This window comes from Mastacembelus armatus, chromosome 15 (genome assembly GCF_900324485.2).
Source record: "Mastacembelus armatus chromosome 15, fMasArm1.2, whole genome shotgun sequence".
NCBI classification, from domain to species: domain Eukaryota; kingdom Metazoa; phylum Chordata; class Actinopteri; order Synbranchiformes; family Mastacembelidae; genus Mastacembelus; species Mastacembelus armatus.
In genome coordinates, this window is record NC_046647.1 from 19172126 (window position 1) to 19195963 (window position 23838).

General features: G+C 38.7%; 3 protein-coding genes across 3 annotated transcripts in view; 2 read left to right on the forward strand and 1 right to left on the reverse strand.

The window, feature by feature from the left end:
• LOC113132262 (myelin and lymphocyte protein-like) lies at positions 1-5087 on the forward strand. Its single transcript, XM_026310243.1, has 4 exons — positions 1-148; positions 3013-3177; positions 4175-4330; positions 4523-5087. Exons 1-4 carry the CDS (start codon positions 65-67, stop codon positions 4595-4597), a joined length of 480 nt encoding a protein of 159 aa, XP_026166028.1. The 5' UTR covers positions 1-64; the 3' UTR covers positions 4598-5087.
• A 1380-nt stretch (positions 5088-6467) lies between these two features.
• Positions 6468-11218, forward strand: LOC113131401 (myelin and lymphocyte protein-like). The gene is made up of 4 exons (XM_026308575.1): positions 6468-6699; positions 8985-9152; positions 9249-9374; positions 9893-11218. The coding sequence occupies exons 1-4, from the start codon at positions 6607-6609 to the stop codon at positions 9965-9967; spliced, it is 462 nt and encodes a 153-aa protein (XP_026164360.1). The 5' UTR covers positions 6468-6606; the 3' UTR covers positions 9968-11218.
• Positions 11219-12318: 1100 nt separating this feature from the next.
• The window catches only part of mrps5 (mitochondrial ribosomal protein S5), a 16236-nt gene continuing 4716 nt past the window's right edge, over positions 12319-23838 (reverse strand). Inside the window, exons 6-12 of the mRNA XM_026310128.1 lie at positions 23550-23584; positions 16664-16754; positions 16152-16198; positions 15907-15964; positions 13572-13634; positions 13274-13410; positions 12319-12927 (exon numbers count right to left, since the gene is read on the reverse strand). Coding sequence (XP_026165913.1) covers positions 12703-12927; positions 13274-13410; positions 13572-13634; positions 15907-15964; positions 16152-16198; positions 16664-16754; positions 23550-23584 — 656 coding nt within the window. The 3' untranslated portion in view covers positions 12319-12702. The remainder of the gene's footprint in view (positions 12928-13273; positions 13411-13571; positions 13635-15906; positions 15965-16151; positions 16199-16663; positions 16755-23549; positions 23585-23838) is intronic.

Here is a 23838-nt window from a genome sequence, read left to right on the forward strand (position 1 = left end):
AGGTTACACATCTCATTCTACACGACATTACACACACACACGCACACACATTGTGTTTGGGACTATGGCTTCCACCTCAGGTGATGTTCTGCCTACAGGCAGTAGGATCTTCACCTCCATTCCTGAAATATTCTTCATTCCTGAGTTTGTGAGTTTGTCATTTTATTATTTTGGGGCTTCTCTCTCTCCTGTTTGAATCATTTTTCCTTAGAGTCCTTGTTTTTGTTTTTGCCTCCGCTCACTCACGTGAGATTAAGATCTTTTCATTTGTATTCAATTTTCTGCATATTTCCTTTTTCTCCATTCTGCCATTATTAAATTCTGTGCCTCCTCTTCATAGTGACACTCAGTTAAGACTGTTCAGATAAGGAATATCTCAGGTCCTGTTAAAATGGTTGAGCAGTTGTTTGATCAGATGAGCTAATGCAGAGGAGCCATCTGACAAAACATGAAGATAAGTGGAGTTATTGCTGATGAGGAGTGTACAAGTTAAATTAACTATAAAACTACTTTTTATTTAGTCTTTTTATTTCATTTTTAAAAACGCACTTTGGAAAAGTGTATCATTTCATTTTAAAAGAGAGGCAATGTCAGGGTTTTACCATTTGGCTATTTTTCAGGGCAGCTTATGTTAGATTTGGGTGACAGAATCTTGACCATTTATAGTGCTCTAAATTTGTTACAGTCTACAATAAAGTTTTAAATGTTTAAACTTTTTTCAAATTTTCACAGTGCGATATGGGAAATTGTACAGTACAGAGGTGACCACACACAAAGAGGGAGATGAGCCAGAGCAGGAGACGTTGCACCTGCGGCGTGCAGTGGTCTGGCATTTAGAGTGTGTTTGTTGATCACATTTTTCTGTGAAGGTGAATGTAGGGCACAGAGTTTGTTTTTCAGGGGAAAATGAAAACCTGAGAATTCTTCGAAAATGACTGAAAACTTCTGTTTCCCTTTAGAGGTGTGACTGACCTCAGTATGGAGGGGAAAATAAAACAATCTTTCTACATAAATATGTGTGACACAACTAGAAAGACAGCTTTAGCTACAGATGGGGGTGTAAATGGAAACCAACTATGAGCCAACTCACATGATTTTTCAGGTGGTGTGGGTCTTTTTGCTTTGGCTGCTGGCCTTCTCATAAAACAACCCACTTCTTCTTTTCCTTTGGGCTGCTCCCTTCAGGGGTCACCTCAGCGAATCATCTGCTCCCATTTAACCCTATCCTCTGTATCCTCCTCACCCACACCAACTATCCTCATGTCCTCCTTCACTACATCCAAGAACCTCCTCTTTGGTCTTCCTCTAGGCCTCCTTGATCAGAGTTGGTATTCTAAGTTTTTAATGGGGATAAAAAGAGCTTACAGAGATTAAGTGGCTGAGGACAATCTTGGCAGCTTTTCTCACAGATGTTGAGTTTCATTTTTCTGAATATTTAAAACAAAAGCCAAGAAGAAGATGTTGATAAATGATTATGAACAGCAGCATTTAAAAACAAGACCAACAGCAGAAACAGTTCCCATGTTTCTGATATAAGCTAAGGTCACATAAGTTATGGGAGTAATACAGTTGTGACATTGAGGTCAACTGACTTAATGTGAAGCTTATTAAAGGGAACATCTGAGGTGAAAATCTGTCCCTGTCATTTAATAAATGTGATTATCAGGAGGTGAATTGTTTAATTCAAGGTGTGGCACATTCTTTACTTATGAGGAGGCTATTCTGGGTTCGACCTCTGTTTTTACTTAGCTGTTTGAAACCTGTTTTCAATTTACATAAAAACACACAGAAAATTTCATTTCAGTTGATCTGCTAGAAAAGCAGGTCCCCAGAGTAACAGAGTAAACGTTATGTATTGTCTGTACTTGTGGTGGCCCCCTCTCACATGAGTAGTGGAAAATTTCTTATGTGTAAAGTCAAACTGGTTTAGAGCCTATTGAATAGATGCTTGCAGCCCTGCCCTGATCTTGTCGAGCTCTGCTCCTACACACGTTAGATTGCAGGGCTTAATGATGATTGGTTGAGCTGAAACACCAGAACCTGTTTAGGAAAAACAGTTACTAATAACATAAACAACCGAGTCCAATTCAAATGCCAGCCGGTATTAATATTATTTACGCCAGTGCTTTTCTCACTGTCATGTCCAAAAAACTATGAGACATCATCTGTTTGTACAATAAAAATTAAAGGACATTAAAGGGAAAAATATTTTTCCTGCATATCTAGAGTAAAACATTCAAAGTGCTTCTTATCAGAGAACAAACAAATGCTGGAGTTTCAATGCTCCATTAAAATGCCAAAGACTCTTTCAAGCAGAATGTTTGTCAAAGGTGGAAAGAGAAAAACTGTGAAAATCCACCTGTGAGGGGCAACATTGTGTGTGTATATTAGTCCTCCCAACCATTATTTTAAAGTGACACTCCACTTTTACTCGTGAGGCACTGAAGGATATTTTTACGGTCAATAAATATGTTTTTTGCTTTAAGACTACAAATGTATTTCAGAATAAAAGTCTTACAAAGTGTGGTTGACAAGTTAGAAAGGTACTGGGCATTTATTGCTCATGTAGGGTCTAATACAGGGTTGAACACCCCATGCTCCTCAAGGGCCACTGCCATGCTTGTTTTCCAACTATCCCTGCCTTACTCACTGCTGATTACCTGGATCAGGTGTGTTCAGCCAATCAGAAGCTGGAAGATACCAATGCACTCTGTCTTCACCACTCCGCCTTCATCTGAGATGGTATCTTCCAGCTCTGAAGATGGTAGGGACCAAAACAGAGCCAAAGGAGAAGGAATATTGAACATGAACACTGAACATTGACATGTTGATCAAATCTTTTTGTCTAAATAGCCTGTAATGAAATATGATGGGTCTGATTACCACAGCACCTTGATTAAAATATGATGAACGCTGACTGAGTTACTCTAATTTATCATAAGACTGTGTACTTACGAACTTAACCGAAGCTTTAAATCCATTTCCCTCACCTCTCTTTCCACAATCCTGCAGGTGTTTGGAGGTTTGGTCTGGATGCTGGTGGCGTCAAACTATGTGAGCCCTCAAAACCCCATGGGTTGGGTGATGTTCGTCTCCGTTTTCTGCTTTGTACTGACGACACTGTGGTTCTTCATCTTCCTCTGCGGATGCAATATGAGCAGCATCTGGCCCTCTCTGGTTAGACACACCCACCCCCTGCTCACTGACTAATGGTTACCTGTAGACACAACACATGACCAAAAGTATGTAGACACTGTAATACTCTGCTCAGTTGATTAATGTGCATGTCATTATAAATCACGGCTGTTGATTTGCCTCTATAACAGCCTCCATTCTCCAGGAAGATGCACCATATGATTTTGACCCTTGAAGCATGCATGGGTGTCCACATACTTTTGGACATGTGATTGATTGATTTATGTATGTATGTAGGTAGGTAGGTAGGTAGGTGTCTTGTAAGTTAAAAGTGAAAATACATAAAATAATATGTAAACTATCTACCGCAACCATGTAAGAACAACACTTTTTCATCTTCTACATTAATCATTAGTTTTAATTTTAGTGGAGATTTGAGGAGAGTTAGATGGAAGGATCAATATCTGTCCAGCTTAGCACAAAGACTGAAAGCAGGGAAAAAGCTGTTAGCCTGGCTCTGTCCAATGGTAACAAAAGCCACCTTCTACCACCATTACACATTCTATATTTTCTTCAATCAGTACCAAAACCAAAGTGGAAAACTGAGCAGACAATGAGCTCCAGAAAATGAGCCTCGACAACCAATGAATAATCCAGGAAGTCTTCGTCAAACAGCATGTTCGTGTTATTACAGTATCAGTGTGTTGGTAGGTGGATTTCATTAGAGTTGCACAGAGCCAGGCTAACTGTTTTTCCCTGCTTTTTTTTTTTTGTGGTAAGTTGGACAGATATTGATCTTTCCATCTAACTCATCATGATTCCCTACTTAAACCTACTTTTTTAACACCCAAATAAGAGCATTTTCATGTTGAAGCAACTTAGCTGGAAACGCTAAAATGCAATCAGAGAAGGAGCTAACATTATTTTTAAAAGTAGACATACTAGAAAAAATATATATCTTATATATATCTATATGTCTTTGTTTTTTTCACTTTCTGTTCTTTGTTTCCTACTCCCTACCTGACTCCTTTGCCCGCAGGATGTATTTTACCATTTTGTGGCAGTGGTCTTCTACCTCAGTGCATCAGTGATTCTGGCTTACTTTACTATTGGCATTGGCCAGGTTGTTAATTCGGGTTCATCTCTCACTCCTGATGCCCTTCTGAAAATCTACAGACTACAGATTTCAGCAGTGGTATGTTATCAAACACACACGCATGCACATATACAGATCGTACCCCATACTCTGAGTAATTTTCGACTAAATTCTAATATACTTTGCTAAAGGAAACATCATCATTATTTATCTCGTGTCATCCAGGTTTTATAACACCTCTTTTCTACTTCAAGGTGGAATTCATCCATCTGTGTTTCTCTGTGTTTTCAGGTGATGTCCTACTTAGCCACTCTTCTGTACTTCCTCCACACCATTTTCTCTGCCATCCGATGGAGAAGGTCCTAAAAAGGAAACAAACCCAATCACAAAGAACAAGATGATGAAAAACAGGAAAGACTAAATAACCAGCTGAACTAAACACAGAATTTATTTTTTGGCTTTTTAATTTTCATATCAGCACAAGTAACAGTGCTAAAACATCAACAGAATGAATGGAAAATAACATTACTGGAAACATTACTGTGTACTGGTGTATTTTAATATTTTTTGAAAGGTTTAGTTTTGATGCAAAACAGAGATGGATGTTTCCAAAATGTATTGTTAGATTTATTGTTTGATAAACTATTCCAAAAATGTAAGGATGTAAATATTTAGATGGTTTCATTTCACAGGTTTATTTTTGGATCCATGACTAGGAAATGAATTGACATTCAGGTATCATGGCTTTTGTTTGTTCAGCTGTTCACATAGAGTACTAAGTAAATCAATGTTACAGTGTCAGCTTGTGTCAGTCAATTTATTACTTAGCACATTAGTCTCAAAATTAACCTCATTTGTTATGTTTGAAAAATCTGGGAGCAAATTATTTTTTTTGATCATGCAAGAATGTGTTACTAGCTGTAAATACAATAATATATTATTGCATTACTAGGTTGATACAGCTATAATGTTAGTAAACAGTTACCGATATAGACTTGTGTATTTATACAACTGTAGAATTTCCTTGGAGTCTTCCTCTCCATATGGAAAATAAAAAATTCTGTCATTTTAGTTGTGGTTTGGCTTCAGTCTGGCTCTTTAGAAGCATAATGCTCCAGTATTTTGGTGCTAGGAAGGGAAAACTCCTGCAACATTATTTACAAGGCAGGCTCACTGTAAAATCCATTACAGAGAACATTTAGATAAGACAGGCACAAAATAAAATCAGCCAGTCATATATAAAGAGACATATATTGACCAATAAGATGCTCACACGAGTGGGTAACATGTATGGGTATGTAGTATATAGCAAATAGTATATAGCAAATCATGTTTGGAGAAGGCAAAAAGCACTTTACAATCGGCACAGGTGGCACTCAATACATCATCAGAGGAAATTTGTCCAATGGGTGGAATACCCAACAGGCTAAATGGATGTCACCCTCAAAACACACCACACAAAAGCCAGTCCACAAAGCGCCCAACACAAACATGCCCATACCACACAAACACAAAACCAGAATCAATGGAAAACACATCTCAAAACCCAGAGCAGCATATTGTACAAAAACAAACAACTAAATTCAAACAAGTTTTACAGACAATAATTACAGACCATCCAATGTGCCACAATAGAAACTCAATGATTGAGGTGTCCTGATTCATTCTCACTGTGCAAGAAGCTTTTTGTGATGTGCTGAGGGTGGAACTGGTTCATGAAAGCAATGGTAGTGATTGAAAACAGTAAAGTTACAGGCCATAATCCCAAACCAATGAGCTGAAACAAGATAAAATGCTCCATAAAATTGCAGGAGAATTGCAGTTTGGTAATAATTGTCTTTGTGAGTGCCATTGACATTACGCATCAATTGTAAGCATAAGAATATTGATTTTAAATCAAGCTGTGTGGACTTGCCAGTAGCCACCCATAAGGCTCATTATGAATATATATTTTGTCTTACTACAATTAGAGGCTGCAGGCACTCGGCTAAAAAATGTGAGGGTCATACACGTTTGTATAACCAAAGATTCACTTACCTATTTCTTTCCTCACTGACAAAAATGTAGGTATTTGAGCTGCACCAGTTTTAATGTTGCCTGTGGAAACAAAAAAAAATTCCCCAGGCTGTTTTGAAATCCCTTCACAGTTCAGTAACTCACATTAAATAGCAGGTAGCATTGGGTGCTGTAAGATGAAGGGCGTGTCTGGCTTGTTCCATGACAAGCAGCAGTGGTGGGAAGGGATCTCTCCGACACACAACAGAACAGGTTTGTCCCCTCACTAAGGTTTCCTATAAGGCCGGTAACACCTGCTGTGGCCCCGTTAGTTCAGAAGAGAGGGCAGGTCACTCACTGCTGAGAAGGAACAGGCAGAGATGGCTGCAACTACTGCTCAGCCTATGGGAAGCCTGCCCAGTGGCCTGGGAATATGCACCACGTTCCCGGACATCTTTTATCTGCCTGAACTGGTAAGTGGGCAACTACAGAGGGTGCACCACCTGACACTGAAGTCATTTATGACAGGATTCTTTCTATTTTGGCTCAATAATATTCAACAAACATTCACACATTCAACACATGTTGACATTCGAATAGTCGACGATTTAGCACATATTTTAAAATTATTTGTTTTGTCTCATTTTGACTAAAGAGATTTGGTTTTAAAGTCGTTTAAATATAATAATTTCTAGAGGCTGTCAGTGATGTTAACACAGATACTGCCACAGTCTATACAGTTGAATTCTACTAATAACTAATGATTTTTTTTTTACCCCGACACTATGACCTTTTTTTAAAAATAAGTACACATTTATCTGCTACAACTCATGTCAGCAGCATGTGATAACATCATGACCTAGAGTTGATGCTAATTTTTCTAAAATACCAGCATTTGTTTTGCTGTTTTCCTGTTTTCCTGGTGGAAATAGATTTGGTGCGTTTTGGTGAAATGGGAGATAATGAAACATGCAGTAGTCTTCAAACAGGAGGAGCACTGACCTCTTTTCACATCTCAGTTTCACACATATTGAAACTGTGCTACTAATCTAACAAAGAATGTGGCCAACTCTTTTTCTCCAGCCATGATGACAAAAGACTGAAACTGCTGCTCACATAACCAATGGAAAAATAACAATTATTTTAAGGTGCTTACTTTAGCTGGTGTTTTTTAAGGGCAGGGTTGTAAAGAGGATGAATGTAGAAGGACACTTAGAGCTGCATATAAACACGCATGTCAAGACTAAAGAGACACTAAAAAATATTAAAGATCTTTATTAAAGATTGTTCTATTCATTCATTCAAGATGCAAAACCTTCAGATACAAACAAGAAATAAGTGTGTTTCTTCTTTGCATCTGTGGAGTCTTTTGGATATTTTTGCGTGATGTCTTTCCTGTGTTGAGAGGCAGGACTACCAGGTGTCCTGCAGCAGCGACTGAATGCTTTATTTAGAACGTAGTATCACAGTATCCTGGCAGTTTGCTTTTACCTTTGTTCTATAATTCTTCTCTCTGTGTGTTTGCAAAGCACAATGCGGAAAAATGTACAGTAATCTGTAGTGAAATCACGCTGTGTGTGGATGAAAGGGTAGGGCCAGCATAGTTTATGATGACCTGTCACTTATTGATCTCTGAAACTGCTGCAACATTTAGTCATTTTATTTTTGCGGTTTTCCTCACCTTTTCCTTTGGCCACTGATTCAGTGCACCTGTGTTTGGAGTTTTGGCACTTTGGTGATAAGGCCAAAAGACAACAGGCTCTAATTATTTTCTTTTTTTCTATGTCATTTTAACACGTTCTGATTCTGACTGAGATGCATTTACTGGTTGTGAGGTAGATTTAGGCTTTTTAAAATATAAGACTATATTTTTCTACAGTATTTGTTATATTCACAATTAAATCATTAAATCAGGCAACAATTAAAGTTAAATTTCTGCAAAGCCTTTTTAGGATCAAGTGTTTCCAAATTATTATCTGCATTCAGTTTTAGATGGTCATGGCATTAGCTATTTGCTTACTCTAAGTGGCTGCTGCTACACACCTTGTCTCCAGGCTTGTTTTACACCCGCTTCACCTGTTTACTAGGAGTTTGGGGAGACTGCTCCAGCAGCCTCCTTTAACCTTCGAATTCCATTTATGACCAACAACAGGAACTGTTTAACAACAACACAGAGGACCTATTATACCCCGTCCAAACATCGCCCTGACCAAAGTCAAAATAATGGCACACATAGACGTCTAAAGATCAAAAGGGGCCGTCACTGAACTTTCCCTCAATCCACTTCCAAACTTTATTTTTAATTTCCAAGCTGACAGGTTGATTTCACCTGGATTCACCATCTCTAGCTGAGCATTTTGAGTTTTATAAAGCCTAACTATTATTTAAATGCAAGAAACTGATTTCATTATTGCTTATTTTCCTGGTTGCAGTCATGGGGAACTGTCATTTCTATACTTTGGATTAAACAAACCAGATATAATGTGTTAATCACCAAGCCTTAAATATGCTGGTAGGCTGGTCTTTGCCAAGATAAGTTAAGATAACAGGATGCTGGCTATATAGCTTTATGTTCAATGAACAAATAAGTGTTATTAACCTTCTTGACCAGAAAACATGTACGCAGATTTTAAATAAATACCAAATTATCCCCTTAACCTTTGAAATTTAATAGGTTGAATGTCAGTCTGACACAACCAAACCTCATAAATCTCACATATCATATTACTGTTTGTTTACCTTTTCCCTCCCTGTGCAGGTGTTTGGTGGTTTGGTGTGGATCCTGGTGGCGTCGACCCTTGTTGACCCTCCAAACCCTCTGGGCTGGGTGATGTTTGTCTCCGTCTTCTGCTTCGTCATGACCTTCCTCTGGATGATCATCTTCACTGCTGGGGGTCATAAGAATGGAGCTGGCTGGGCTGCTGCTGTAAGAGAGAACGAATGAATGAACCTGGGAATAAAACAGATTGTGACAGATTGCAGACATGTTGTAATATTATTATTTATCTGTGTGTGTGTCCAGGACGCTGCATACCACGGCCTGGCAGCATTCTTCTATCTCAGCGCAGGCGTGGTTTTGGCTTATATCACCTTGGGGAAAAAACGTCAAGACCCGTTGAAAATCTACCAGATTGACATTGCAGCTGTGGTGAGCACCAAATTCAGTATCAACTATCTACTTTAAAACTACACTTAATACACTAAATACAACTCTATTTTTTTGTGATGTGCTTTGTATTTCTTCAGCCACTTTTCTTACCTCCTTAGAAAACCTAATGTTAATGTTAAACTCTTAACATGTCTAAATAACACTGTTATTTTCTTAGTTATTTGTTGAATCCATACAGAAATCTAAGTGAATGGTTTGAGGAAGTTATAGACCTAAAAACAACAGCCAAGCTAAAGTTGAACTAGCTCAGCAATGCTTCAGGTTGTGTCAGCCTGTCACATGGTCGTCATGTATTTAGCTTAGCTTAGCACAACAGCTGGAATCTGTCCAAATGACTGAAAACCCTGATTCTTGTATTATCCAAAACAAAACAATAGGTTAGCTACTGAGGTGATTAGTCTTCTCCCCTAATTTGAAAGTGAATAAGCATATTTCTCTAAATGTGGCCAAATAAAAACATGTAATGAACATCAGTCTGATCCTTTTTTGTGTCTCAGGTTTTTGCCTTTTTGGCCATGTTCTTCTATTTCATCCACACCATCCTCTCTGCCATCCGATGGAAAAGCTTCTGAAGTCCAAGACTACTGAGCATCCTTTGTGTGTGTGTATGTGTGTGCGTGTGGTGAAATTAGTCACATGTGGCATTAACCTGGTGAGATATATTTTTGAAAACCAACAGCTAGTTAGTGACTAGAGATAATGATTGCCCAGAATATGCTAATATTACATGATGTCATCTGCTGATAAGATGGTGAAAAAGCAAAAAGCCCAGTAGGGGAAAATGGTTAATGTGCTTATGAAAAGTCAAAATACAGCACAATGGTTTGTAAGGCAGAAAGAATTTGACAGGTCTGGAAAGATCCATATCATTTTGTCTTTGACTGAGATGCCCTGAGATAAACAGTGGAAATACAGTGTTCTCATCAGATAACATCACACTGCATTGCAGAAAAGGTCTGATTATAATTAAATAGATCAAAGATCAGTACCTGTTTTTAATTTGGTACTTTGTTTTCAGGCTTGTGCACAAATTGGCGGTGTCTGGTAATTGATTAACTCTCTTGTTTGTGTGAGCTTTAGAGGTGCTGGTAGGTGGATTTTGTTACTGTTGGACAAATGCTGACTGGCTTTTTCCACCCAGTTTCCAGTCTTTCTGCTAAGCTAAGCTAACTACTGGTTGCGGCTTCATATTTGATGGACAGTGTCTGGAGGGTTTTCTTGTTTAAGTTTTGGTAAAAAAGCAAACAGGCAGAGTTCCCAAAATGCTGAACTGTTCCTTCACCTAAAGCACGATAGAGAGAGAAAAGCACAAATCATATATTTTCACCTAGTCCTGGTGGAATCAACCCTGCACATAGTTTCTGTTGTTTATGAAACTGTTCACAGTAAAAAGTCTGTGACCACACATGAAACTCCATTCACTAGTTTGGACTGTTGTGGCGAAGGATTAGTCCGAATCAGATCAAACAAAACCAAAACCATGTACACTTGCAGCTAGATAAGAAAACTAATTTGTGACCTTATTCTAAATATATATGTTCAGAGCATTTTTGCCACCTTTATTACATTTATTATTTGTAAATCCATCTTTAAACAGAACAAATCACACTTCTCTAATGACCTTTGTTTCTCTACATTACAAGTGACTTGTAAAACTGTACTATCATTTGGTTTTTCCTTTTGAAATTTGTCATATATAATTAGCAAATCACCAGTATTTTAAAGATGGTGAAATGTACCTTTAGGTATAAGAGCTGTGGCTGAAATTTGTATACTGATGGGATTTTTTAATTCTCAACATTAAACAAGATACTGAAATAATATGACTGTACCACTGTTTTATTTGATCTACCTCCCTGATATGTGTGTAGAAATTCGTTTCACCCACTTTGATTTGCTTTTAGCTTTCATTGCCTTTTGTACACACTGGAGTTTTAGTTCAGCTGCATAACATGCTCCAGATTCCTGCAAGGACGTGTGCAGTCATCCTAGACTTATGTGGTAAGTCTTGTGTAAGTTTAAACTTAGTCAAACATCCTAACTGTGGGTAAATATTTACCTCATTCTTTTCAATATTTGAAGTTGATAAGAGTCCTGGACTTACAGTATTACAATACCTATGTTCAGAAGTACATTTTGAAAAGCAAGTTTTCCAGAAGTCTGTAAAGGGAATAACAGGATAAACACAGAACAAAAATAATATCTGCTTAAGATCAGCATGTTTTTTTTTGTAAACCTGCTAACATGCTGATATCATCTACCTTGAAGCACCATGTTTATATTGTAAGTACAGTCATATCCAGCTGCTTTGGCAGGCACTTAGTGTTGCTCCAAATTGTGTGCACTTCTTTTTTTTTCTGTGTGGTTTACCCGGGTTTAGTTGGCAGCGAAGTGAAGTTTTCATATGACACATGCAAATCATCCTGCAGGATATGGTGGAGAAGGTCTTGGTTTGTGCAGTCGTTGATCTGAAAGGGAAAATATTCAAAGAATGGCCTGTGATGCAATAAATTACACAGGAACTATGGATAAAACATTTATATTAATTTATTTTTCTGTAACTAATTAGACTAAAACATGAACATATTGTGGTCCTAAGATAAGCTGATCAACCTCTATGGTATTTATCTTTTCCCCTAAGTTTGTCAAACTATTGTAATCCTTTAAACAAATACGCACAAAAAGATTGTAAATTTGTTACTTTTCTGAAATATTTCAATTATACTGTACAAGTACAATGTGTTAAGATGATCTATTGAGGGTAATAATAGATATGATGAATAAAACCGGATTATTTTTGATGATCAAACATATAATGTTCTGTTATGGAGGAAGAACAAGGCTTACCTGTTGACATTGTCCAGTATTTTGCAAACACAACATGGACTATTTAAGGTTTCACAGATAGAAAGGTAAACTGCAGTGTTTTTACACATCTGTACTTTATTTTATACTTTATTTTGTAACAAGCAAAAATATCTTCTACTCCTTTACTTTTTCATCTGGTAAGGAGGTGGAAGACATTTTTACAGCTACAAAGGAAACAATATCTATGGCATTAATATTTTACTACATGCATTTGGAGAATTATGTTTTAAATGAGATGTATTCAGTTTGACAAACATGAAACTTTAGTCCTTGTCTGACAGAACATTTACAAACTGAATATTCTGTTTGAAAAAACTGATCTTCGCTTAGATTAATTCTTTCTCAACAAACCAAACGTCAGACTGTCTATCAGACACTCCTGTGCCTGTCAGTGCAGTCATTTCTCCTGTGGTCTGCTCCAGTCAGCAGCCCACTCATGCTACCAGATTGTGCGTTTGACATGTGCCCAGATGGAGCGTTTGGTTCCCTGTGCGGCCCGTACGTCGTCCCAGTGCAGCCGCGTGTTGGGGATCTTGTCTTCAGGCTCTGGGTTGGGTCGTGCTCCAGCTTTAGGACTTGCCACAACTATGGGCAGCAGGCTTTGCTCCGACCGAAACTCCACCACATGCAGCTGCTTCTTGTCGGACAGTGTTTGGTGGGTTTCCTACCAGGTAGGTGAAAAATTGGAGGTGGATATTAGTGAAGAGTGGAATAACAATCTGATTAAAACTCAGCCGAACACCTTATGTGACATTGTCTGATGGCAGAAAAGGAAAATATAAAACTATCTCTATGTAATTTCACAACAATCAAGTTAGCAGCCGGCATATTGCAGCCTGAAAAAAGGATCCAGACACCGACCCACGCTGCTGTACACGAAACCACTTTTTATCAAGGTGATTTTAAAACCTGCGTGAGATTTTGTCTCTCTCACTGAGAGCTCTTGTTGCTCCAAACACTCCACCACTGGGTTTACAGTGGCTTTTAAAACCGCACCAACATGACCTTACCTGATTGGCTAATCCAGTGAAGAGGGCCCTGGTGATGTTGAGGAGATTGACGGACCCATCCACTTTGCAATACATGTCCTGAATGCCGATCAGCTTGCACAAAGTAATAATGGCCCTGTGGCAGTGCAGACCGTAACCTGCAGAGTGAGAATCAATATTAATGTAACCATGACTGAACACCATGGGTTGGTGAATATAATCCTATACCACACATGCATAATGTGTTTTACTCAAATCTATTACAGTACAGATCGAGTACAGCTATTTTCCTTCAACACCATGCTGGAACAAAACATGCCTTTGTTCTGCTTCTTCATGCGGAGCGTTGTCCTCTTGAACTTAGACTCAATGTCATGGTAAACTAGGACAGAAAAACAAGAATGGCTGAATTACATTCACTGACTGTGGTGCAGAGGAATAACAAGAACAAACTGATACCTAATAAAGAGACAAAATTAGTAGAAAGAAAGTGACATTATTTTTTTGTATTTTGTGCCTTTTCCAAGTGAAGGCACTTCTGTTTTGTTATGCATGTTGTCTCCCACAGGTCTTGTGTTTCTCTACCTGCCCACCAGATGTCTCTCCACATGCCAGTGTTGCCTACTCACTGCAGCAGCTGTGGATCATTAGTTATTCTCACACACACACACATACGCACACACGCACAGTCCCTGAGCATTGAGCTGTGTGCTGCTGAGTGACACCTGAGAATGCTGTACAACTCCATAGTTTCAAGTAAAATCTTGTACTTGTGTCACTTCACTTTAAAACATCCTGATGGTTCCTGTCCCAGCATCCTCTAGGCACCCAGTTGAGATTTAACACATTTCATATTTTAGCTTTTGTACCTGGGTGCTGCAACAACAGAGAGGATGAAGTTATCGGGGGAAAAAAAAAACATTAAATGAGGTAGAGAATCTGGACACATCCTGCTGGGTGAAGAAATCTAAAATGCAGAACTAAATGTCAAAAAACATGCATGCACCATAAAGGGAACTGAACATTTGCTGTGGCTGCAGGAGGTCTAGGTTCATTTGGAACAGTCTGTGTCTTTTTTGTGATGACTCACATCTGAAGAGCGACAAAGTCAGAGAGAAAAATGACAAACTCTTTCTGATACAGTCTTTCATTTTGTCATGACGGTTGTCACTGGTTATTAACTCCAGTTTTTAGCTAAACCAAAATGACTGAAATTCATTTGGCTGTTTTTTAGTCTTAAAAGTCTCATTTTCTTCCCACAAATGTGGAAAATACCCAAAAATCAACCAATATACTGGCACATTTTAATGTATTCGAGGACAATTTTTCATTAATGTCTCCTGAATATTCATAAGATAACTCTGGCTCTGGGTGAGTGGGAGCACTGGTGCTAATGAAGGTAACAACTGGAAGGTTACTGGAGCTCAAACATCTGCCAGACCTGAACGACCACCCATCTGTAGCTTCCCTTGTGTTTTCACTTTGTTTAAGTGTTTTTCCAGCACAACAAGTGTAGTGGCCAAGTTGGAGATGACCAGATGCTCGGCTTTCTGACCAGCACACCATCATAAGTGTTAATCATCTGGTGGCAAAAAACCCAGATGTGGCCCATCACCAAGACTTGAGTGATCATTGGCCTGTTGGTGATCTGATCCAACAAACACAGGTGATGACAATGTTTTTAAGTGAGGGAGCAACAAAATTGGTGGCCAGAAAGATCGAGAAGCTAACTGATCTGAACAGGACAACCAATCACATTGTAGTACAGACAGACGGCAGATGGTGGCACAGTGTGAGCTGGCATGTGGAAGGATTTGACTATTTTTTCTGTGAACCTGAAAAAAAATATAAATATTTCATGGTGTTGACCTGAGATTGGGTGGTAATACAGGAACACGCACACACACACGCACGCACGCGCACGCACGCACGCACGCACGCACGCACGCACGCACACACACACGCACACACACACGCACACACACACACACACACACACACACACACACACACACACACACACTGTTCCTCTGGTTTGGGGCCAAAGCAGGAGGCTAACTTTCTCTACCACTGGGCACGGTGGAGGTTGATGACTCACACATACACATTAATCTTTCTGGCTTTGCTCTCCGGCAGCAGCAGCAGCCAAATGCAGTTTCACAATAAGGAAGTGCTGCATTTGCACTCTCGTACCTTACTTCATAAATGAATTCTTGCATGTTGCTTATATGAGCACATGCAGGTGAAATAAGTAGAGGAAACTCATGGAGGAAGAAATGCAGTGAGAGAGATGAAGAGATTGAGGAAGAAAGCCTGGGGAGAGGATGAAAACAAGGTTTAAAGTGGGAGAAGTCCCATTCATGGTTCCCATCAACTAAAGGTTTACGACTGTAAGAAAGACGTTGACTACAACTCCATGGTGCAGTTACGTGAGCAAGTGGAACCTAAAGACTGTGGTGCTGAGAAAGCTGAAATACTGTTAAAAGAAAAAAGCAACATGGGAACGAAGACTTCTGGAACCAGCTGCTGCTCCCATGTTACAAAGAACAAAAAAAGAAAGAGAAAGGATGTAAATGGACAACATGAGGAGGAGGAGGAGGAGAAATGTATAAATGAAGGAGACGAGGTGATGGAACAAACACAAAATCACTTACTGGTGTGGTTGTTGTATCGTTCAATATAGTACAAGTAGTGGATGGCTCTGTTCTTGGCCTGCAGATCACAGTCACAAGACAGAAGAAAACACACATTATTAGCATTATTTGTTCTAAGACATTGCTGTATAAACTTTTATTCCCTGCGTTTTAAATAACCCTGTCACAAGAGGAAAATTAAAAATAATAAACTTTGTAATTAACAGCCTTTAAATGAACCTTAAAAATTCTAAGGGTGGTCTTACCTTTCTCAGAGCTGTGTTTCTGTCTGTTGCTTTACCCAGTGCAAAGCCTGTTTGGAGACAGAGGAGTCAGGTTTAAAAACAAATCAGATCCCGCTGTCAGACGAGCTCAATGGGATGGAAACATTCAAGAGAAACTCTTAGTATTATTTGTTAGTGATGAAACCATCAGATTGTATTGTTTTGGCAGCTGTTAAAAGAATGGTTTGGGTGTTGGATTGTGGGCCTCATGAACTATAACTCTGTGACATTTTGAATAAAAGCTAAGAGACTGAACCTCGGGAGTGTGCTGAGTCTCACCACTCACTCCTGAAGAGCCTTAAAAACTGTCAAAACCATTTCCTGCACTTTCCCTTCCTATATACACAGATCTAGAAAGTTATTTTCAATGTTTGCTCCCTGAAGCTGTTAACACACTGATACTCAAGCAACTTTAAATGTTTATAATCAACCACACAAACATCTTTCTGGTTGTAATTAGTTCACTGGTGTTCATCTTTCAGAGAGATGCAAACCTGCGGCTCCATTGCCATTTCCCACAGCAACCAGACAGCTGATGGACCTCTTCCTGCCCTCCTTGGCCGTCATGTTGAACACACTCTTCACCTGCAAAACAACAACACAGAGATGATCACTGACAGCACCGAAATCTACAAAAGCTACTAGTTGGCCCTAATGTTAAGCCTGTCAAGCTTCACAACAGTATGTGTAGGTGTGTGTGCATATGTATGTGTGTGTGATGGAGAGAGAGAGATGCTGCCGACAATGACCCTGAAAAACCAAATCCACACACAGCATGTTAAAACCAGTCTGTCACCCGTCTCCAACGTGTCAGACATGATGCTTGTTGACTATTTGTTGATGCATTTTTCATAAAATGCCAATTGGTTTTAAACTAGTTTTTTAGGCTTTAAAGGAATATTTTGACATAAAAGTCCTTGTGCTTGTGACGTACCCTTTCTAATAAATCTACAAAAACTGAAATGCTCTTGAAGATGAGACTGTACAACAGAAGGTCTTTGACAAGACAGATGCCATTCTCATGTTTGTCTATCAAATATAAAGCCAACTATTGTATTTGGGTCATATTAGTTTAAATGTTTCAATATATAATATGTGATCATGTACTTCTTGCCAATTCATATTCACATGACTGTAAAGTTACTGAACTGACAGAAAAACAATAGATGCGGACAGACAGACATACAGAGGACAGATAGGTTGTTAAGGGGTTTCATTGTGTGCCTGTTGGCAGCACATCAATGCAATCTTCTCTTCTGTCCAACTAGACTGATAAATTGCCTGCAATATGACATTTAAAACACCAGGGGGAACCATAGATACACCAATGAGGAAAAGGAGGAGCAGTGGTGATACGGAGGAGGAAAAGAAAAAATAACACGAAAACAGGAAAGGAAATGGTGGAAAACTCAAACAAGGTGAAAAAAAGAGGGCAAGAGATGAGGTGGAGAGCAAGGGGGATGGTGGAGGGAAAAGGACAGTTAGGAGAAAGAGAGATAAGAGGAAACGAAAAAAGGATTTATTGCTTCTGACATTAAATACGAGGAGCAAGACGCTGCAGAGGGAGGACAGGAGAAGAAATAGACAGGAGAGCAAATAACAAAAGAGGAGAACCAAAACAGATCAGCAGAGAGTGAAAGGCCTGTAGGTGACAATAGCAATGACTAATGTTTAAATATATAATGATGAAGAGATAGTTGTATTGCAGCATCTGATCTTGAAAAATGCACTGAAGAAAACCAACTACAAATAACTGTACAATTCACTTTTTAAGAACTAAAACTGACACAAACCCAAAATCACAACAGCAGCAAAGCTTCTGAATGTCACTGATACATAAAACAAAGCCAGTCACACTCACTAGTTAATTAAGATAATGAGAAAAAGTCAAAATACTACAGTTATTTTGTTGCTGCTCATATTGTGTAAAAAACAGAAGAGCAAGTAAAACAAATACGTTAAAAAGTCCTTTTATACAACCAACAATATTCAACAGTAAGGAAACTTTACACAAACTTTACACTTTTCTGGTTGTCCAAGGAAATTCAACAGAACCTGTGCAGCCTTGTTGCAGCCCCATGAAAACCCTGCACTCGTGACCTTAAAAGCGACCTAATAACACAAAAATGTGCTAATGAAAAACAAAAACAAACCTTAGAAATGTCTCCACGTGTACTGCAAGGTCTGTATATTCATATCTGTGGGCAGCTTATACAGCAGCAGCCTTTTCAAGGGACTTATCTGGGCCAGAAATCCCCACCAGAGAGCACAAGTGACAGAACAGTTGAATTTCAGCTCAAAGTCAAGATCTCCCTTCAGCTCATCTGGTTATGTAACACAAGTTTCAGTAAAGAGTTGATAATGGGACTGCAGGGCCACAGAAGGATTGGGGTCAGTGCAACAACAAACACCAAAACACTGAAAACACAACTCTGCAGGATGCACATACACAGACACGCATATGTCCCTCTAACAGGTCGTAATACCTCCACTCACACTGAGCAAAATTCAAGTTATTAATTCTCATGTTTCCGTGTGACTTGGAGCTGCCTACAGAAGTATGTGTGAATGTTTGGAAATTTTGGTTCTATATTCGCTCATATTAGGTGAAGACGCAGCAGTTTTGGCCGCGCCCTCGCTGTACACCAGATGGGCTGAGTTTTGCGACAGCAGGGCAGTGGGAGGATGCTTCTACCTCGCTCTCACTTCTGTTTCATCTCTTGTTTTCTCAATCCGTTGCTGCATGTCTCCCTATTTGCATCTGTCTGCACGCTGCAGTGGAGGGGAGGAGCTTTCACTGCCTGGAAGCAAGAAGACACTGCGAGTGCACAAACCTCCAACACCTAACACTTCTCTCATTTACTGTGCACAACTACACGTCACAGATTTCACACCGATTTTAAGTTGACATGTTTGGTCTGTGCACACTGAGTAATGAGAAGGAATCATTTATTCCTGTATTATTGAAAAATATGGTTCTGTGTCCATGATTTTCTTTAGCTTGTGTATTAAAATTTACAAACCCATCGTTTGTGTTCTGGCTGTGCTGAACTTTAAACTTAATGCAGACTGTTATGTCCATCTTTTAACAAACTGACATTTGACTGATCAATAACTAGTCCACCCTGACACAATTTGTCTCTTGATCAATATTGTTACTAGCTGACAGTCTGTTAATATATGGCCTTCGGTGTGTGCTCCTGCTCCTTTTCTGTTGTATTTCAAAAAAGTAGAATAATTTCTTCTGACAGAAACAGTGGAGGTCTTTGTTAAAGCCATAATCATTGGTATTTTACTCGCATTCTTCTAAATTCTGCTAAATTTTCTGTACCTGTGACTGACTAGATGGACAAACATAAAGGAGGATGATGCATTTTAAAATGTACACTTCACAAACTCTATCCCTATCATTTGGTTTCAGCAGTCACAATATGGCTTTAGAAAATTCTGTACTGTTTTTAAATCATCTCACAGAAATCTCCATCTCACTCACACACACATCGCATTTGGATGAAGAAGAGAAAATATGAAATTACATATTTGAAGCTTATTAAGACGATTGAGCAGAAAAACAGTGTGTCTATGTTGGCTCAGGAAGCCAAGTGCAAATGACTCCGAATGTGTGTATTTGGATGAAAGAGCAAAAACGACAAAATTAAGTTTAACTGATATGTGTTTTTTTTATTTATAATTTTCCACATACACTGTGGAAAAGTTAGTTAAGGTGTCTCAGTACACTCCCCAAACACGATACCAATTAAATTTCTCACATTTAACCGAGCTGCTGTTTGCTGGCAGTTTGTCATAAATTAGCTCTTCGAGTAATTTCAACTCGACACTCGACACTGTTAAATAACTTCCTCACTGTATTGTCAATAAAATGTGTATTACTGGTGTGTAGTTTAGTTTAATGATCAAGGCATCTAGATTATAAATCATCATATAAGTTAAAATATGCACCAGTAAACCAATGTGATGAACACTAATGGATGCCATATTCTCATTTGGAGAATGTTTGTGATTGTGTTGTGCCTCTACATTAAGTTTCATTGTGTGATGCAGACTGCAAGCTTTCAGCTTTACATTTATGACTAATTGAAAATATATGAAACTCTTATTTTAATTACCATCATTAAAGGGCTGAAAAGTTGAAAATGCACCATTAACTTAGTGTTCACCGAAGTTTGTTGTAAGCTTCTTGAGTTACAAAAGGATTTTAACAAACTGATAATCATGTTGTATTAATGCGCTTTATGTGTGTCATCACCTCAGACATTAGGTTGTGTACATGCTTCACTGAGCTCCACTTGGCTGTTAAAAACAACATTTAGACCAGTTCTCGCTTTCATCCATCCCACTGTCTTGTTACTTTCAGCAAAACTTTCAAGGTTGTTGACTTCAGTGAGGGAAGAGGAAAGAACAGATCCTGCTCTGAGACTGACGACGCTCCATCTCTGTTAATGAAATCACTGAGTGCTGTCCAAGTGGCTGCTGTATCTGGAGAGAGGCCACAAGCATCACTTCTCTCTGTCGCTCTAACTCTCCCCCCATTCATTTCTTTTTGTTACCACTGCACTCCGTCATCCTTCTTCTTGTCTACCTCTCTCTAAGGTCCAGTTCTTTACTGAGGCTGTACCAGAAATTCAGCTTAGTGGAAATATTCCTGCTGCTGTTGAATTGAACTCAGTTTTACACGATAAAGCCTGTTTTTGTCTTTGTCATTTTAGGTTGGTCCTGTACAACTCTTAAGCTTAGCTAATGTTTTGTTCAACAAGAGGGCAGTACAACAAGCTATTAGCACAACACTGACATTCTCATCTTATAAAGTGTTTCTGGAAAGCATGTTAGCAAACACCTGCCTATATGCACAGCCAGCAGATATGAAGCAACGTTAGCGCTCATTTGAAGTTATGGTCCAGTTCCTGGCTGTGCATTGAATGCAAGTCCAACATACACATTGTTGTAGCTGTATTTTTTCCATTAACTCCTGAGGGAAATATCTGGCTCTTTAGCTGCTAAATGCTCCTTTTTCTGTGACAAGCAAAGTTAAAGTCCTTAAAAAACAACAACAAAAGGTAGTTACAGCAAAAAAAAAAAAAAATCATTGTTCATAGAAAAATATTGATTAATGGGGTTCAACTACTAAATGTACAAAAAATAATTTAGAATTATTTAGTTCAATATTAATTTAATAATTAACTATAGGAACCAGAGCTGACAAGCTCTTGCAATGATAACAATGTTGTCTTTGTAAAAATGTGAGTAGATACAGTAGATTTAACATTGGGGAACAGATTTAGATTCCAGGTAATGATTCAGTAAATTTCATATACCAGGCTGAAATATGTCCAAAGTACTGAGCTGTGAAAAACACATTAAGACTTATAGCCAAAATGACATAAATAATAATTCAAATGTGCGAATGGTGTAGTGGTAATGGTAATGAAAGGTTTCTAATGGTACCCAATAAATATTAGCATAAATACACTAAAAAGAATCAGTAATACTGTAATAGTGTTAAATATCGTTTTTAGAGCATAGCTGCAGACAATACTGTTTATCAACAATTTTTGTTTCTGCATTTAGTTGATTTAATGAACAATATTAATTCGATATTATATATCGGAACAGATAAATTGACTTTTTCCTCTTTCTCCCTGATTAATGACAATGTTAATATCACTGGCTCACAGAACCTTGTATCCCACTGCTGCGTTTTCTTCTCACCTCCTGACTTCCTCACACACCCCCACAACTTTTCCTGCACATTCCTATCTCTCTCCTCCTGTTGGATGTCTTCACTAATGGCATGCCAGCATCATCGTCCTTGGGAGGAACGCCTTTTTATTCCAGTAAGCCTTTTTCATTTCATTAGGCCTGAATTTATAGGGGTGCATGAGCATGCACACATACACACACACACAAACACACACAGGGTATATCTGTAGAGAGACGGCACCATAAAAGTGCCTGTCAGTTTTCTGGGGGGCAGAGCTGGTGGGGTGGGTGAGGTGTGGAGCCTCTTATTTATGCAGACAGGAGGGCTGGGGAAGACTCTCAATGTGACACACACACCGTCTGATACTCTGTGCATATGCAATGAAGTGGTGCAAATTAAAACAGCATAAAACATACAGAAGCCAGTTCACCAACACAAAAACAGACAGTCAGAAATGGTCAATGACAAACGAAAAACTGAGACAAAGAAAGGGGGACAAAACACAAAATGCTATATGATACAAATAAACTAGAGTTTAAAAAAAAAAAAAACATACCTGTAATGCAGGCTAATACTTTTATGTATTAATTTCCTACAGATGTGTGTGTAGTCTGATATGTGCAGAATGTGTGTTTGAATAAATTATCTGCATAACCTGCTTATGCAGGTTAATATGTGTGTATGTGTGTGTGTGTGTGTGTGTGTGTGTGTGTGTTAAGATAAGCTGCTGGACAGACCCAGTTCATTTAGATTCTTTCTTTGTTGTGCTGTATTTTACCTTAATTCAATTAGAGCTAATGGGCCTTTCTAAGCTAATGGGAGTACTGCCACACACGTACACATGGGCGTGCACACACACACAAAATTGTATCACTGTGAGGACACTCATTCACATAATGCATTCCCTAGACACTTACTAAAACCTTAACCATCACAACTAAATGCCTAACTTACACCCTAACCCTTACCTAAACCTGACCTTAACCCTAAGAGTGCATTTTCACAAAATGAAGCACGTCATGTGCACAACCTTAACAAGATGAACTGTGTGTGAGACGCTTGCTGTAGAAACGAGTTACACCACTGCTTTAGGGTTAGTGATTATTTTTTGAATTTGTTCTGTATCAAACAGATGCAAATTGGACAATTTAGAAATGACTTGCCCTCAGGAAGGACTAAAGCACTGCAAGTGAAATGCCATCTCTGCTCAGTAAATTGACCTCCAACACCATCCATGTGTTAACGCCACACTGGATTTTCCAGTTTTGATTTTCTTAAAAGCAGCTTCCCCATTTCTGCATCATCATACTCTGATTCAGTTACATGATGTCTGCCCTTCCTCAGCTCTTGTTCATGTCAGTAAGCACATGTTTAAAGAGCAAATTTACTGTTGCCTTCAAAAATCCAAAAAAAAAAAAAAAAACAAACTTATATCCAGATTGGAAATTCTTTAGATATCTGTTAAAGTTTTTAAAGATGTACAATGCATCACAGAGAAATACTTATTTATGTTTAATAGCCCCTATTAAAGGCTCCTTAACAATTTTTAAAAAATTTTTACCATTTGTTTTTAGCTCTTTTTAAAACATTTTTACTGTAGTGTTATCAGAACAGAGCCTGGTTGATACAGGATTACTAAAGCTGGGAAAAAACCCACTCACCTCAATGACACGTGAATCAAAGTCCTCATATGTTTCTGTGGACAGAGAGGGAAAGACAAAAACATTTTGATTGAAACATGTTTACAGGCCCAGGAGTTCCCACACTGCTCATAGACACTGTAACAGATTAAACCAGGCTCCTGACAGCATAAAATATACCCAGAAAGCCTTGCAGCAGTGTAATGAAGTGGTGCTTTTTATTGTGAGTGACCTCTGAAGGATGTTGCTCTCCCAACATGAGCCTGGTAGCCTTACGTCTAACTAGTTAACAACAAAGGAGAGCTAACAC

Excerpts from the sequence above, each read along its gene's own strand:
- LOC113131401 (XM_026308575.1), top strand. The coding sequence starts at position 6,607 with ATGGCTGCAACTACTGCTCAGCCTATGGGAAGCCTGCCCAGTGGCCTG. Across the intron at positions 9,153-9,248 it reads GAGCTGGCTGGGCTGCTGCT|GACGCTGCATACCACGGCCT; the intron begins GTAAGAGAGAAC and ends GTGTGTGTCCAG. Across the intron at positions 9,375-9,892 it reads AGATTGACATTGCAGCTGTG|GTTTTTGCCTTTTTGGCCAT; the intron begins GTGAGCACCAAA and ends TTTGTGTCTCAG.
- LOC113132262 (XM_026310243.1), top strand. The coding sequence starts at position 65 with ATGGCTTCCACCTCAGGTGATGTTCTGCCTACAGGCAGTAGGATCTTC. Across the intron at positions 3,178-4,174 it reads GCAGCATCTGGCCCTCTCTG|GATGTATTTTACCATTTTGT; the intron begins GTTAGACACACC and ends CTTTGCCCGCAG. Across the intron at positions 4,331-4,522 it reads GACTACAGATTTCAGCAGTG|GTGATGTCCTACTTAGCCAC; the intron begins GTATGTTATCAA and ends CTGTGTTTTCAG.